Source organism: Galeopterus variegatus, unplaced genomic scaffold (genome assembly GCF_000696425.1).
Source record: "Galeopterus variegatus unplaced genomic scaffold, G_variegatus-3.0.2 Scaffold7561, whole genome shotgun sequence".
NCBI classification, from domain to species: Eukaryota; Metazoa; Chordata; class Mammalia; order Dermoptera; family Cynocephalidae; genus Galeopterus; species Galeopterus variegatus.
Window position 1 is genome coordinate 91,001 of NW_007733672.1, and position 13,049 is coordinate 104,049.

Below are 13,049 nucleotides of genomic sequence, written 5' to 3' on the forward strand. Positions count from 1 at the left end.
AACCATGTTCCTGTCGATGGACAGCCGCATCTGCTGTTTTTTTTTAAAAGATGACCGGTAAGGGGATCTTAACCCTTGACTTGGTGTTGTCAGCACCATGCTCTCCCAAGTGAGCTAACCGGCCATCCCTATATAGGATCCGAACCTGTGGCCTTGGTGTTATCAGCACCGCACTCTCCCGAGTGAGCCACAGGCCGGCCCCAGCTCTGATTTTTTATTGCCAACAGTGCAGCAATGAACATCCTTGCTCACAGATCTTTTTGTACCCATGCTGGGAATTCTCACAAATTCCCACAAGTGGAACTTCTGGGTCAACAAGGTACACAACTACACTTTTGATAAACATTGCACAGTTGCCCTCCAAAAAGGGTGCACCAATTTACTCTCCCTCCAAGAGTGTATGAGAGTTTCTCTGTGTGCTTACTAGCCTTTGGTGTTATCACTTTGTACTCTTTACTCATGACTACATCCAGAAGAGAAGGAGTGGGGGTGGGGCCAGGTGCTGAGTGGCCTCGCCGCCCCTCCAAGGGCCTGGGAAGTGGGATGGGGAGGCGGGTGCCACACGAGGCCTTACCTTCTGGAGGTCCGTGTGCAGCTGTTTCAGCATCACCTCTAGCTGGTACACTTTGCCTGTCAGATCCAGGGGTGGCTCCTCGCTGGAAAGATAGGGGACAAGGTCAGCCCCTAGGGAGAACTCCTGGGAGCTCTCACACCAGCTAGGAGGAGTACAGGATATGGGCCCCTCTTGTACCTGACAGTCTAGTGATTTCTTTGCTGGAGGCCTGAGGGGTGCGTCGAGGAGGAGCTCGGAGAGGAAGCTGGAAGCCAGCCCTCTTCCCAGCCATGCTCCACCTGCCGAGGGCACATCTTAGGATGTGGGTGGGGGTCATGGGTGCACCAGGCCTGCTGAAGGCTGGGGATGGGCCCACCCTGGGGTGTGCATTTCTGCTGAGGATGGGCCTCATGCATGACTTTAGGGTATATTTAGGGGCATGATTTTCCAGGTATTCACAGAATACAAAGAACCTGCTCCACCAAAGTCTACTGAGCACCTAGCAGGTCCAGTGCTGTTCCTGGCACAGGAAGGATGTAAGTGAACATATGGACAGAAGGGCCTGCCCTCATGGACAGGACTTTAACATCAGCCCTGACAGTGATGATGACAGTCCATCCATCACTGAGAGCCCACCTATGTGAAGTCCTGGGCTACCCGGCTCCAGATCTAACGGAGATCCCCTGCCCACTGTGGCCTTTGAGGGCACCACATCGTTACCCACCTAGGGAAGGAGGGAGCCCAGTCTCAGGCAGGGGACGTCACCCACCCAAGTGCTGGTGCTGGCATTTGAACCCAGGACCCACAGCCTGTATCTTCTCCTCTCTGCAGACTCTCCCAGCCCCCTCCTGCTTGGAGCGGGGTTTGAAGGCAGATACCGGGCGCTGTGGGTGCACACATTTGGTGGAGGGGTTGGGGAGAGGGGCTGTGGCAGATGAGAAGGGAGGCAGGGAGTCGGCCCTCCTGTCTCTCCCACCACTTTCATCCCTCCACAGACCTGAACCTTGGGGACCTGCAGCTGCCAAAGGGAGGTGGGGGCCAGTGCAGCAGCAAAGGGAATCGAGGAGTGTGCCTGGGGGCCACCGGTCCCGCCACGATCCACGCCCCACCTGTTCCCATCCTCACTAGAGCAGCACGCTCTGCGACTGCCTGTTTCTTGTGATCACAGTGGGCCTACATGTTCGGTGGAGGTTGAGTTCTGAAGTCAGTGTGTGAAGCAAAAAACATGAACAATCAAAATTATCCTCAAGAAATTGCTTCAACTGCCCATGAAGCATAGTGTGCGGATTGTTGTATACAGAACCCTGCACTGTGAGGTGTGCAGACAGGTGTGAAATGCACTATTTAAATCCCTGTACAGGCAGAACGTGTCGTTTACACTTTTGCTGCCTCTTTTTAATTTTACTTTCTGCCAAGCCAGTGAAGTCAAACATGTTGCACTGTGAGAAGCCACATGTGAGATGACAAACGTGAGATGTCCGGCTCCTTGTCCTCCTCCTCCCCAAGAAGCCTCCCTCCGGGGGGCAGGACCTGGCCTACAGGACGTGGCAGAGAAGACAGGACAGGTAGATGCTCGGCGGAAGTCTGCATGATCTAGAAATCCCTAGAAGGGGGGACCAGGTCTGTAAAATTTCAGAAGCAAAAGGAAAAGTGAGACAGAGAATATCGTGCCTCTTGAAGCGAGAAAAGAAATCACATGGGGCTGCCAGTTAAAATGACGATTCCTGGGTCCCACCCTAGACATGTGACCTGCTCTAGGGGCAGGCTTGAGCCCTCTGCATTTTCAAATGTGACTGGTAAGTTATCTTAATGTAAAGGCAAGAACTGGTGACAATCCCAGTGCCCTCAAATAGTGGCTGGTCTGGTGTGCCTTGAATTCACGGCCAGAAGATGAAATACCTGGGGGCATTAAAAACAAGGTGTCCATGTGTGCCAAGTGCCATGTGGAGACAGGGTGGCACCAGGAGTGGAGGGGCAAAGCAGAGGGGGCTGTGCAGGCGCCTGCCAGGGCTGGGAGGGCGAGCCCCAGGGCGAGCAGGCTCCCCAGATTCAACTTCTTCCATTTCTCTGCTTGAAGTAAAACCCGTACAGTAAAAACCTGAATATTCTTTGCTTAGAGCCACCCATGGATAACACTTTGCCACATTTACTTTCTCTCTCCTTCCTTATCTGCGTGTGTATATTTCTTCCTCTAACCATTTGAGAGTAAACTGCAACATCATGGCACTTTATCTCTGCCCCAAAATAAGGACGCCCTCCTATATCATCACATCACTGTCATACTCGAGAAAGTTAACATTTACACAATGTTATGTAATATATATGTCATCTTCAAATTTTCTCCAATTCTCTGAATAATATCCTTTATAGCTGCTTTTTTTTTTTTTCCTATCTTGGATTTAATGTTTATTCTCTTTGAAAATATTTTTATAGTAACAATTTCAAACATGCCCCAAAACAGAGAAAATCATGTTACGAGTCCTCAGGAACCCATCACCAGTTTCAACAATTTTCAACACACAGCCACTCTGGTTTCCTACACCCCACCCTTGGACAAGTACGAAAGAATTTGTGGACCACCACAATAATTCGCAAATATTTCTGGGTAGATACTTTGATGCCCTGTTTCTACTAAAAAATTTCCCCACTAGTTCTAAGCAATCATCAGGTAGTATTGCCTACGACAATTATTGTGGCGTTGCTCTAACGACGATTTTCTATTTCCCTCATTCCTTCTAGGTTTACTCACTGGACTCACCCTGTGAGAAAGAGTCCATGGATTGTCTATTCACTTATTTTTTACTTATTGTCTATTCACCATTTGTTTACTCACTTATTTACTCATGGGAGCACTGGCTCATGGATATTGATTTTATTCTTTGGGTTATATCCAATATTATTTTTATTCTGTTGTTCAAATTAAGTTGCTCCAAATTTGGCCATGTTCCCATGGTTCGCTCTCCAGGTTTGCTCATATGTCCCTTTTTATGTGCGTCCCCCCCGCCCCCCCAGCATTTCCTTACTTTCTGGTACCACAAGATGTACCCACCTCCTTACTTTTTTTCTTTTTCTAGAATATTTTAAAGCAAATCACAGACATCTTTATATTTCACCTGCAGAAACTTCACTAAGTATTTCTAGTGAAGAAATATTTCGTTTTGTTTTTTGGCAGCTGGCTGGTAAGGGGATCTGAACCCTTGAACTTGGTTATCAGGTTTTTTGGTTTTTTTTTAAACAAAACTATGCCATGAAAACACCTACCAAAGTTAAGAATTCCTTTTGAATTACACAGGAAAACCTACATATATCTTCATTAAAAAACAAAACAAAACAAAACAATAAGAACCTTACAATAAGCTGAAACCACCCTGACTTCCATTCCACCGCTGGCCCCTTTCCCCTCCCAGGGAGGTAACTGCTATCACGACGCTGGTGTGTTTCCTTCCAGGCCTTTCTGCTACACTGTCACCTCCCTTCCCCCAACCTTCTGTGGCTCATCTATAAATTTTATAAAGAAGGGAAACGCTCCCGAGGTGACTCTGATGCACGGCCTGGGTGAAGAATCAGTGCCATCAACCAGGCTCCCTAAGATTTCTGCCATGAGGTGCACATTTCCCAGGAAGGCTGGGGTGAATGGAGTGGCTGTGTTGGGGACAGGGGTCTCTGGCTGTCCCAGCCCTTCCCAGCAGCCATGTCTGGACAGAGCATGATAGTGCCACAGCTGATGGCATCTGGGTCTCCAGAGAGGCCTGAGGCCTCGCATCCGCTTCCCACTGGCCCAGAACCAGCCATCCTGGCCCCAGGATGCTTGGAGATCCAGGGGAGAGAGGAGATGGCCCAGCTGCCCCATACCCTTTCCCCGATTCCTCCCAGAACCCCCAACCCTTATACTCCTATGGCATAAGGAGCCCTGGGCTGTAGTGCAGACCCTGCCCACTCTTCTGGGGAACCCAGGGAATGAAGACCCTGCAGGCTACTGTGAGACTCCCCTGGGGCCCAAGGTGATGGGAGGATCTTGAGGAGACTTGGAAAGGACACTCACTAAAGGCCCTCATATCCACCTCCTGGCTCCCAAATCCAGGGTTAAAAACCCACATGTCCTCAGGGACACACAGTAGGCTCCAGCTCCCTTGTTAACCAGCACCCTCCTTGCTCGGGAGCCTGCGGTGCCTTCACTTTTCAGGCCTTGCGCTGGCTCCCATTCCTTCTCCTCCCTCCCGAAGTCACAGGCCCAAGTAACGCTCAGCCTAATACAGCCCGAGTCTTGTACGTGGGATGTGAAGTCCTCGGGGCCGGCAGCATCTAGTTTGTGGAACTAATACATGAACCAAAAAATACATGGGGCTCCATTTTTACCAAAATCATCCCCGCTTTCCCTCCTGGGCCCTTTGGATAGTGGGTCAGCCTGAGGAAAGTTCTGCTCAGGTTTGGATGGACCACATGATGATGGACAACTAGGTCGGGCGTAGAGGAAAGGCAGTCCTCACGCCAGGATTACCAAAAACTTAGAATTGCTCAGCCAAAGGCGAGTGCATTTTAGATTTGGTAGCAGGTGCAGCAGAGCTGCCCTCCACAGGGGCCTGCACCCAGCTTACACTGCACTCAATGCAGGCAGGGCCCCTTTGCCCCCTGCTCACCCACACAGTGCTATCAAACTCCATCTCTGCACTTTGAGATGTGAAGAACTGTATCTCAGTGAGTTCCAACTTGCATTTATCTTATTACGAGAGAGGCTGAGTGGTATTTTCAAAAGTGTGAGAACCATCTGAGTCTGTTTTTCTTTTGACGGCTGGCTGGTACAGGGCTTGAACCCTGGACCTTGGTGTTATCAATGTCCTATGCCCATTTTTCTGGAGGGGGGGGTTCAGTCCTGGTCCAAATCCTGGCCTCATGTGCCAGGTGACTGAACCCAGGTGATTTTGTGATAGCCGAGCCTCAGTTTCCTCATCTCTAAGTGGGAGTCCCAATACATCCTTCAGACTGGAGCTGAGAAGAGATGATGTTTGTAAAGTGATAAAGTCCTGGCTCACAGTAGATGCTCCCTCATGCCATCATGGCTGGAGTCACTTCCTCCAGGAAGTGCCACTGAGCAATGCTCTTCCACACTGAACTTGTCAGGCCTCTGCAGGTTCAAATTTACCTGCAGTGTTGAGCCACTGCTCAGTAACCATTCCCCAGTGGTTCCAGAGTGTAAGGGTGCAGGCCTGACTGCCTTCCTCCTGTGGACAGGCAGGCTGCAGAACGGGACAGAGGCAATGAATGGAAGCAAATCAGGGAGGGAGCTTCCTCCAGGGCCTCCTGCTGACGTGGACCAGCTCAAACATGCAGCGTACCATATGGGTCTGGTTTAATACCCTTCCCTGTGTCAGACCCTGAGCTGGGCTCCCAGTGGTGACAGAGACAGCCCTGGGTCCTGCCCTTCCGGTGCAGTGGGGAGACAGAACCATCATAAGATAGCAACAGACTGGAGGGGTCAGGGCCGTGGGAGCTCAGACGAGGTGCCTGATTCAGACTAGGGGATAAAAGAGATGGCTTCCTGGAGGAGGGACGGCCAAGCCATGGCCTGAAAGATGAGAACAAATGTGCCAGAAGAATACATTTGATGATAAATGCATGAGGTGACTGATACATTAACTACCCTGACCCGATTATTATACAACATATATAAGTATCAAAATATCAGACTGTGTACCCCATAAACATGTATAATTACAATGTGTAAATTCAAATAAAAAAAAAAAAAGAATACATTTGTGTTTGTCAGGGATCATAATGGGTCCCGTTTTATAGATGATGAAACCAAGGCTTAGAAAGGTAAAGCCACTTGCCCAAGGTCACACGGGAAGGAAAGGGGCGGACTGCTAGCTGTCTCTCATAGTCTGTTTTCCCTTTTTCCGTAGTAACAAATCACAAATCTTAGCAGGGCACATAGCTTCCTTCCTGGTCTGCCCTACAGCGAGGTGTGGCCGTGGGATGAGGCTCTGGTCAATGGGAACTAAGTGTAGGAGTAGGTGTCCTTAAAGTGAAGGGATGTGTCCTCCTCTTTCCTGCTGGCTGGAGCTGGACGTGATGGCTAGGGCTCTAGTAGCACCTCGGATGGCGAGGGTGAGGCACCTGGAAATGGCAGCACAGTGGCTGGAAGGAGCCTGGGCCCTGATGAATTTGTGTAAGGCCCACACCAGCCCCAGACTGCCCACCCCAGGAATTTTTACCACATAAAACCGTGCGTGTTTAAGTCGTTAATTCAGGTTTTCTGCACCACACAGCCAAACCAATTCAAATCTAGTTTGGATCAGTGCGATTTTGCACTGTAATAATAATATAAGGTATTATCTGTTGAGGGCTTGCTCTGGGCCTAACATGTTTTATACACAGTATTTACTTCTTACTGCAGCCCCAGGCAGTTGGTGCAGTCACTGTACCTGCTTGGTAGTCATGGTAACTGGGGATCAGAGAGATAAAGACACTTGCCCAGGGTTGCATAGTGAGCAAATGACAGGGCAGGACTTGCCCTGCTCCCCCTGACTCTGGAACCTGAATGTATCCCTCCTGCAAAGCGGCAGGCCCTCTACTGATCCTTCTAGAACAGAGCAGGGGGTGGGGTCTGGCAGGGTTGGGTGGACGGTGCCTACCTTCGTATGCCTTGGCTGCATTTACCAGGCTGGACCACTCGAGGCCAGCCGCCGTGTCGGGCAGCGGCATCATCCCGGGATCGAGGCGCCGCAGCGGCCGGTCCCGCCCATCAGCCAGCGAGAGCTCCGAGGCAGAGATGGTGGCTGGGTGGGGAGAGTGCAGACAGGGAAGTAGCTGAGCATGACAACGTGGGAGAGACAAGTCACTTAATAATTATACTGCTTATTAGAAGACAGCAGTGCCCGGGAAAACCTCCAGCAGGATAAGGGAACCAGAATGCTGGATGCTTGTGTGGGTGCAACTTTAAACATGGTGCTAGAAGAGGCCTTGATGCAGACATGAAATGTGAGCCAAGCTCTGAAGACTGGGAGTGAACCAGGGGCACACCTGAGGGAAGAGCATTCTGGCAGATGGAACAGCCAGCATAAAATCCCTGAGGCAGGGATGTGCCTGCAGATTTAAGGAACACTGAAAAGGCCCATGTTGCTGGGACAGAATGAGTGAGAGAAGAGAGTGGTAGGAGGTGAAGTCAGAGAGGTGACGGGCTCATGGAGACAGACTGTGTGTGTGTGTGTGTGTGTGTGTGTGTGTGTGTGTGTGTGTGTGTGTGCTGGGGGGAGGGAGCAGTGAGGAGGCTGCTGTGACAATACACAAGGGAGACACCAGCGGACAGGACCAGAGTGGGGCTGTGGTGGAACAAGTGGGTGGATTCTGGGTCTATTTTGCAGATGAAACCAGCAGAATTTTCTGAAGAACAGATGTGGGTGTGAGACAAAGAGAAGGACGCAGGATGACATCAAGGGGTTGGGCCTGGGCACAGCCGGATGGAGCTGGCTCTGAGAGGGAGAAGGCTGGGGGTGGGGGATTAGTAGCTTGTTTCTAGAGGTGTTAAGTGGAGATGCCATTAGACACCACAAGGAGACAGTAGGATGAGGGCTGGCCATAGGACCTGAGAGTACCAGGGTGCAGATATAAATTTGGGTAGTCAGTGTATAGACAGTGTTTGGACATGGGAGACCAGGTGGGTTCAGGTATGACATGCCAGGCAGAGAAAGAGGCCCCTGAAGACTCAGGGTTTGGGGAGTGATGGAGAGCACAAGCTTCGTGCCAGTACCCGCATTTGCTGCAGCTACTGAGAGTGCCAGACGTAGGCTTGCTGACCCCTCGCAGCCCTTAACAGGAGGGGACAGAGGACAGGGGGCATAGAGAGGTCAGGAAACATGCCTGAAGTGGCTCCACGTTCCTGGCTGACAGTGAAGTGTATCTGCTCCATGTCCCCTGGGCACTTGCACTGTGCCAGGCACTGTGCCGAGTGTGCTATGGGGAGCATCTTACAACATCACCGTTAGCCGGGGGAGGTGTTGTTATGATCCCTTGGTATGGAGGAGGAAATCAAGGCTCAGAGCAAGAAGCTGCCTCACCTGGGTTTGCACATGCCAGCGGGAGCACAGGGATTTGAAGTGGGTGGTCGGATGCAGGCCCAGCTCCGAGCCCAACCACATGTGGCTTCTGAGGTTTAGAAAGTCCTTGTTGTATATACTCTGCTTTAACCCTCACTCTCTAGTCCAGAGGTACACACCTGACTAGTGACGAATTAAGATGCTTACTCCAGATGATAGAATACTAGCAAGAAAATAATGAATAGCTAGTAGTTTTTCAATGCTTACTACATAGTAGATGTTGTGCTAATTGTTTTCCATATATTCACTTGTTTGATTCTATCCACCTGGTGAGGTGGTCTCTATTTTCGGTCATATTTTACAGTCAAAGAAACAGGCATAGAGAGGTTACGTTTGTGAGTGGAAGACGGGGACCCAAACTCAGGCCATCTAGCTCTCGGATGAGTGGCACACAGTAAGCGTTAGCTGAAGGGGTGAATGACTGAGGGCCTGCTCCCCGGGCCTCCATGACGCTCTTCTCAAGCCGTCAGCATCTCACTGCTGAGCTGGTGGGGGCTGTGGGAGCAGCTGCCATTGCTGAGCAACTGATCAGTGGCACCGTGCAAGAGGCTCCTTTGCCTGAAGGACCCTTTGTGAGTAAAGCCCAGGCCTGGGCTACCCATGTCTTTTCAGCTGGGATGTGGCTTGGGAAGGGCTCTGGAGAGGTGGAAAGGCTCAGGACCTGGTCAAGCTGAGGTCAGATGGAATCGTCCTTGGTTCAGGGGCATGGGGGAGTCAAATGGGCACAGAGAGGTGTATGTGTGCTCTGTGAGACAGAGGGCCCTAATCTGGGGTCACAGCTGTGACTGAGATGACCCCAGGCCTTCCGTTAGGGAGCTCCCGGTCTGGCTAGGGAGAGGCCCATTCTCATACAGTGAGAGCCAGAGTGAATATGGGGCTTGGATGGGGAAACATAAGGCAGAATGATCAGGGATGGATAGAAGGGGAGAAGCCTGGGGGGCTGTGGGTCCCACAGGAGCTGGTGGGGGGAGGCAGGGCTTCCTGGCAGATGGGGCATCTGAGCTGAGACTGAAAGAATGAGGCAGAGCTAGTGAGAGTTGTTCAAATCTGTCAAGTCTGTATCTATGTCCTCTGGGCACCAACTCTCTGGCTCGGCCCCTCTCTCACCTGCTCCCTGCTGTGTGGAATGCCTTCTATGTGCCAGGCCCTGCCTGAGACCCAGACAGAGTGGCGAAGGTGAGAGATAAGGGAAGGAGACAAACAGTGAAACTTAGGGGGGTGTGGGGAATTCCCACTGAAGGGCCAATCCCACGAGGGCGGGGGTGTTCTCTAACCTGCTCACAGCTGCATCCTCAGTGCCTAGCGCAGAAACGTGTGCAGGAGGCAGACAATGATTGGAGGACCAGGGTGCTCTGGAGCTCAAGACGGGCGAAAGGACTAGCCTGGGGCTTGGGGGAAACTTCCAGGCAAGGCTTACTGAGCCGGGCCCTGATGGATAAGCCAGAGCTGCCCAGGGGAGGGCTGGGGAAAGAGCATGGCAGGCAGAGGGAAGAGCTATGTGGAATGCCCTGAGGAGGGAAAAGTCTGGTGGGTTCCATGAGGTACAGGGGCTGAGGTTGGGTCCTGGGGTGGGAGCCCCAAAACATCAGGGCAAGGAGTATAGATGCAGATACTAGGTCGATGGGGGAACCATGGAAGAATTTTAAGCGGGGAGATAAACTCCCTCAAAAAAGTCCCAGAGTCTCCTATCCCATCCCCTAAAAGTGTGTGAGAGGCTCCGTCCAGATGATACAGGGCACAATCCCTCTTCTGAATTCAAGATTTGTTTGGATTTGTGAAACAGTAAGGTGTGCAGATGCTGTATATTACATCACACACCCCAAAGGCCAGGCAGCACCCTGTATTCAACACACCAGTGTCATGCAAGGAAACAAATTACTCATACCAAGTGGCTTAAATAAGAACTATAAATAGCCTCACGTCCGTTCAGGTCGGGTTTTGCTGAGCCTGGCACAAACTTACATATGGCCTTTCAGTTTTAGAGCCTTTAGGATATGGAGTGGATCAAGGGCACAACCGACTCTAGCTGGCTCCTGGCTTTCTGATGAGGGTGTCGTGCATGGGCGCCCTGTTCATGGGGATACTCAGTAAATAGTTGCTGGATGAATAAAGGGGTGGATAAGTCATACTCCTGCACCTTGTCCCCAAGTGTTGCAAACTTGGGGGGGAGTCAGGTAAGTAAATAAATGCGCATGAAGCAAGCTACTTGGTGCTGGAACAGGGAGGCTGGGGGTGTGGTTCAGGGAGCTGGGGGCAGCTAATGCAAACCCTGATCCTTAAGGCCTACACCTAGAAGGCTAACTTCCTCTCCCGGTACCTGGTGACCCTGGTCCCTGGGGATTCCTGACTCCCAGATGACCCCCAGGACACCCCCTGATGCTCCACCATCAGGCTCCCCAAGGCTCATGTGTTCAGGGAGCTGGGGGCAGCTAATGCAAACCCTGATCCTTAAGGCCTACACCTAGAAGGCTGACTTCCTCTCCCGGTACCTGGTGACCCTGGTCCCTGGGTGTTCCTGACTCCCAGATGACCCCCAGGACACCCCCTGATGCTCCACCATCAGGCTCCCCAAGGCTCATGGGTATCCTAGTTCCCTTACCCCGATGACCCTGACACTGATGACCTCTAGTCTTTGACCGTCAGGTGACTTCCCCTCTCAAGTGTCCCCCACTTCCCAATCCTGGGGTAACTTCCACACCAGCCCTGGTGCCCAGGCTCACATTTCTTCTCTGGGAAGCTGTTGCTGGTGGCAGGGCCAGTGCTGGGGCCGCCGCCAGGTGGGTGGGGGTGCTGGTGCTGGCGGCGGGCGGGCAGCGTGCTGGAGGGGAAGGTGCAGGTGCTGCTGAAGAGCACATCACTGGGCAGGCCCGGCTCCAGACCAGTGGGGCTGGCAAAGCTGGGCTCCCGACGCCCGCTGCACAGGCTCTCATCTGATAGTGTCCGCTGCAGGCTCTTCTGTGGTGACTGCTGCCAAGAAAGGGGTGGGATGCAGGGCAAGGTCACAGCCTGACCTATGGTCACATTCCTCAGAGGTTTCTTCCCATCCCGAACGTTTGTGGTAAATTCTTACCCACCCAGTATCCATCTCTGCCCCCTTGCTGATCAAAGAGCCCCAATTTTCCCCTAGAAGTCTCCCCCACCCCCAACTTGTGGCCGACCCCACCCTGCAGCTCCAGGTGAGGGCCCGAGATGGACGCCTCCCTCAGGGAGCTGGTGCGAGCTGAGCGGGACCGATGAGAACCAGTGCTGGGGCTCGGCGGGTACCACTGGGGTTGGAATGCTCTCTTCCCCTAGTGCCCTGGGCTGGAGGGGCCTAACCCAAGAGATAGGGGCTACCTTGGGCCCCACAAGAGAGCACCTGCCCGAGGGTGAGGCCAGTCAGGAGGCAGGGACAGGAGGTGAAGAGAAGCAGGCAACACTGGAGTCCCACGGTGCCCGCTGCTCCTGCCTTCCTCGTTCTTGGGTAACAAGGGTCTCGACTTCCCCTGGGATCCCCTGCCCATTGTTGGTTCATGCAGTTTGCACGGATGGGGGCTGTTTCTTTCCTTGGCTCCAGGAGAAGAACATGAGACCCGGGTCTTCCCAGAGGCATGAGGTACTCTAGTACTGGATAAAGTGCCTGCATGCCTGCCTGGGCTGGTTTAAACTGAAATTCTCTCCCTGACTAATGTGACACCCTGACTCTCGGCCATGAATCTACAGATGCCCAAACAGGGCTGGCATATGCTGATGGCTGAGGACTCAGGGAGAGAGGGTGGAGTGACCGCAGGGAGTGCCACCCTCCTCTCCATCCTCCCCTAGGCCACTGGGTTGCTGACTCTGTGGGGAGTCGGGGGCAGTGGCCGCTACGTACTCCTGTGTCTCTCTCCTGCTCTGGCCCCAGGTTGTCCATGATGATGAGTTTCTTCAGGTCGTCCTCGATGGTGGACTTGTAGTTCTTCCGTGGGGACCGCAGGTCTCGGAGGGATGCTCTCAACCGTGGCTGCCCAAAGACGTTTTTTGTGTTGGTGTCCACCTGCCTGGAACAACAGTGTCAGGGGTCAGCGGGGTCTTGAGGAGGTTCCAGTCACTTCTCAAAGCTGTTCCAATTCAAGAAGGCCGGCCGCAGCCCCTCTACCCTGCCTGGCCAAAGTGTGACAGAAGAGCAGCCTGGCTCCTCCTTCCACACACGCTTCCTGGGAACCTGCTGTGTGCCACGCCTGTTCCTGGTGCTGGGGACACGGCGGTAAACACAGACGACACGATTAAGGGAGACTGATGTTGAACAAATGAACAGAGAGACCCCGTAAGTAGGAAGAGAGATGTTCTGAAGGAAAATAAAGTTAGGGGAAGGGATGGGGATCGATGGGGATCGGGGATGGCTTTTCTGTTGTTTTTAAAAGATGACCGGTAGGGCCGGCCCG

The 13,049-nt window shown here is 52.5% G+C and overlaps 1 protein-coding gene across 1 annotated transcript in view; it reads right to left on the reverse strand.

Moving 5' to 3' along the window:
• SIPA1L3 (signal-induced proliferation-associated 1 like 3) overlaps window positions 1–12,665 on the reverse strand; it is a gene marked incomplete at its 5' end in the record, with an annotated part of 17,291 nt that extends 4,626 nt beyond the window's left edge. Inside the window, 5 exons of the mRNA XM_008592083.1 lie at window positions 575–716; window positions 1,274–1,277; window positions 7,186–7,329; window positions 11,367–11,610; window positions 12,500–12,665. Of these exons, the coding sequence (XP_008590305.1) occupies window positions 575–716; window positions 1,274–1,277; window positions 7,186–7,329; window positions 11,367–11,610; window positions 12,500–12,665 (700 nt within the window). The remainder of the gene's footprint in view (window positions 1–574; window positions 717–1,273; window positions 1,278–7,185; window positions 7,330–11,366; window positions 11,611–12,499) is intronic.
• Window positions 12,666–13,049: the final 384 nt, after the last annotated feature.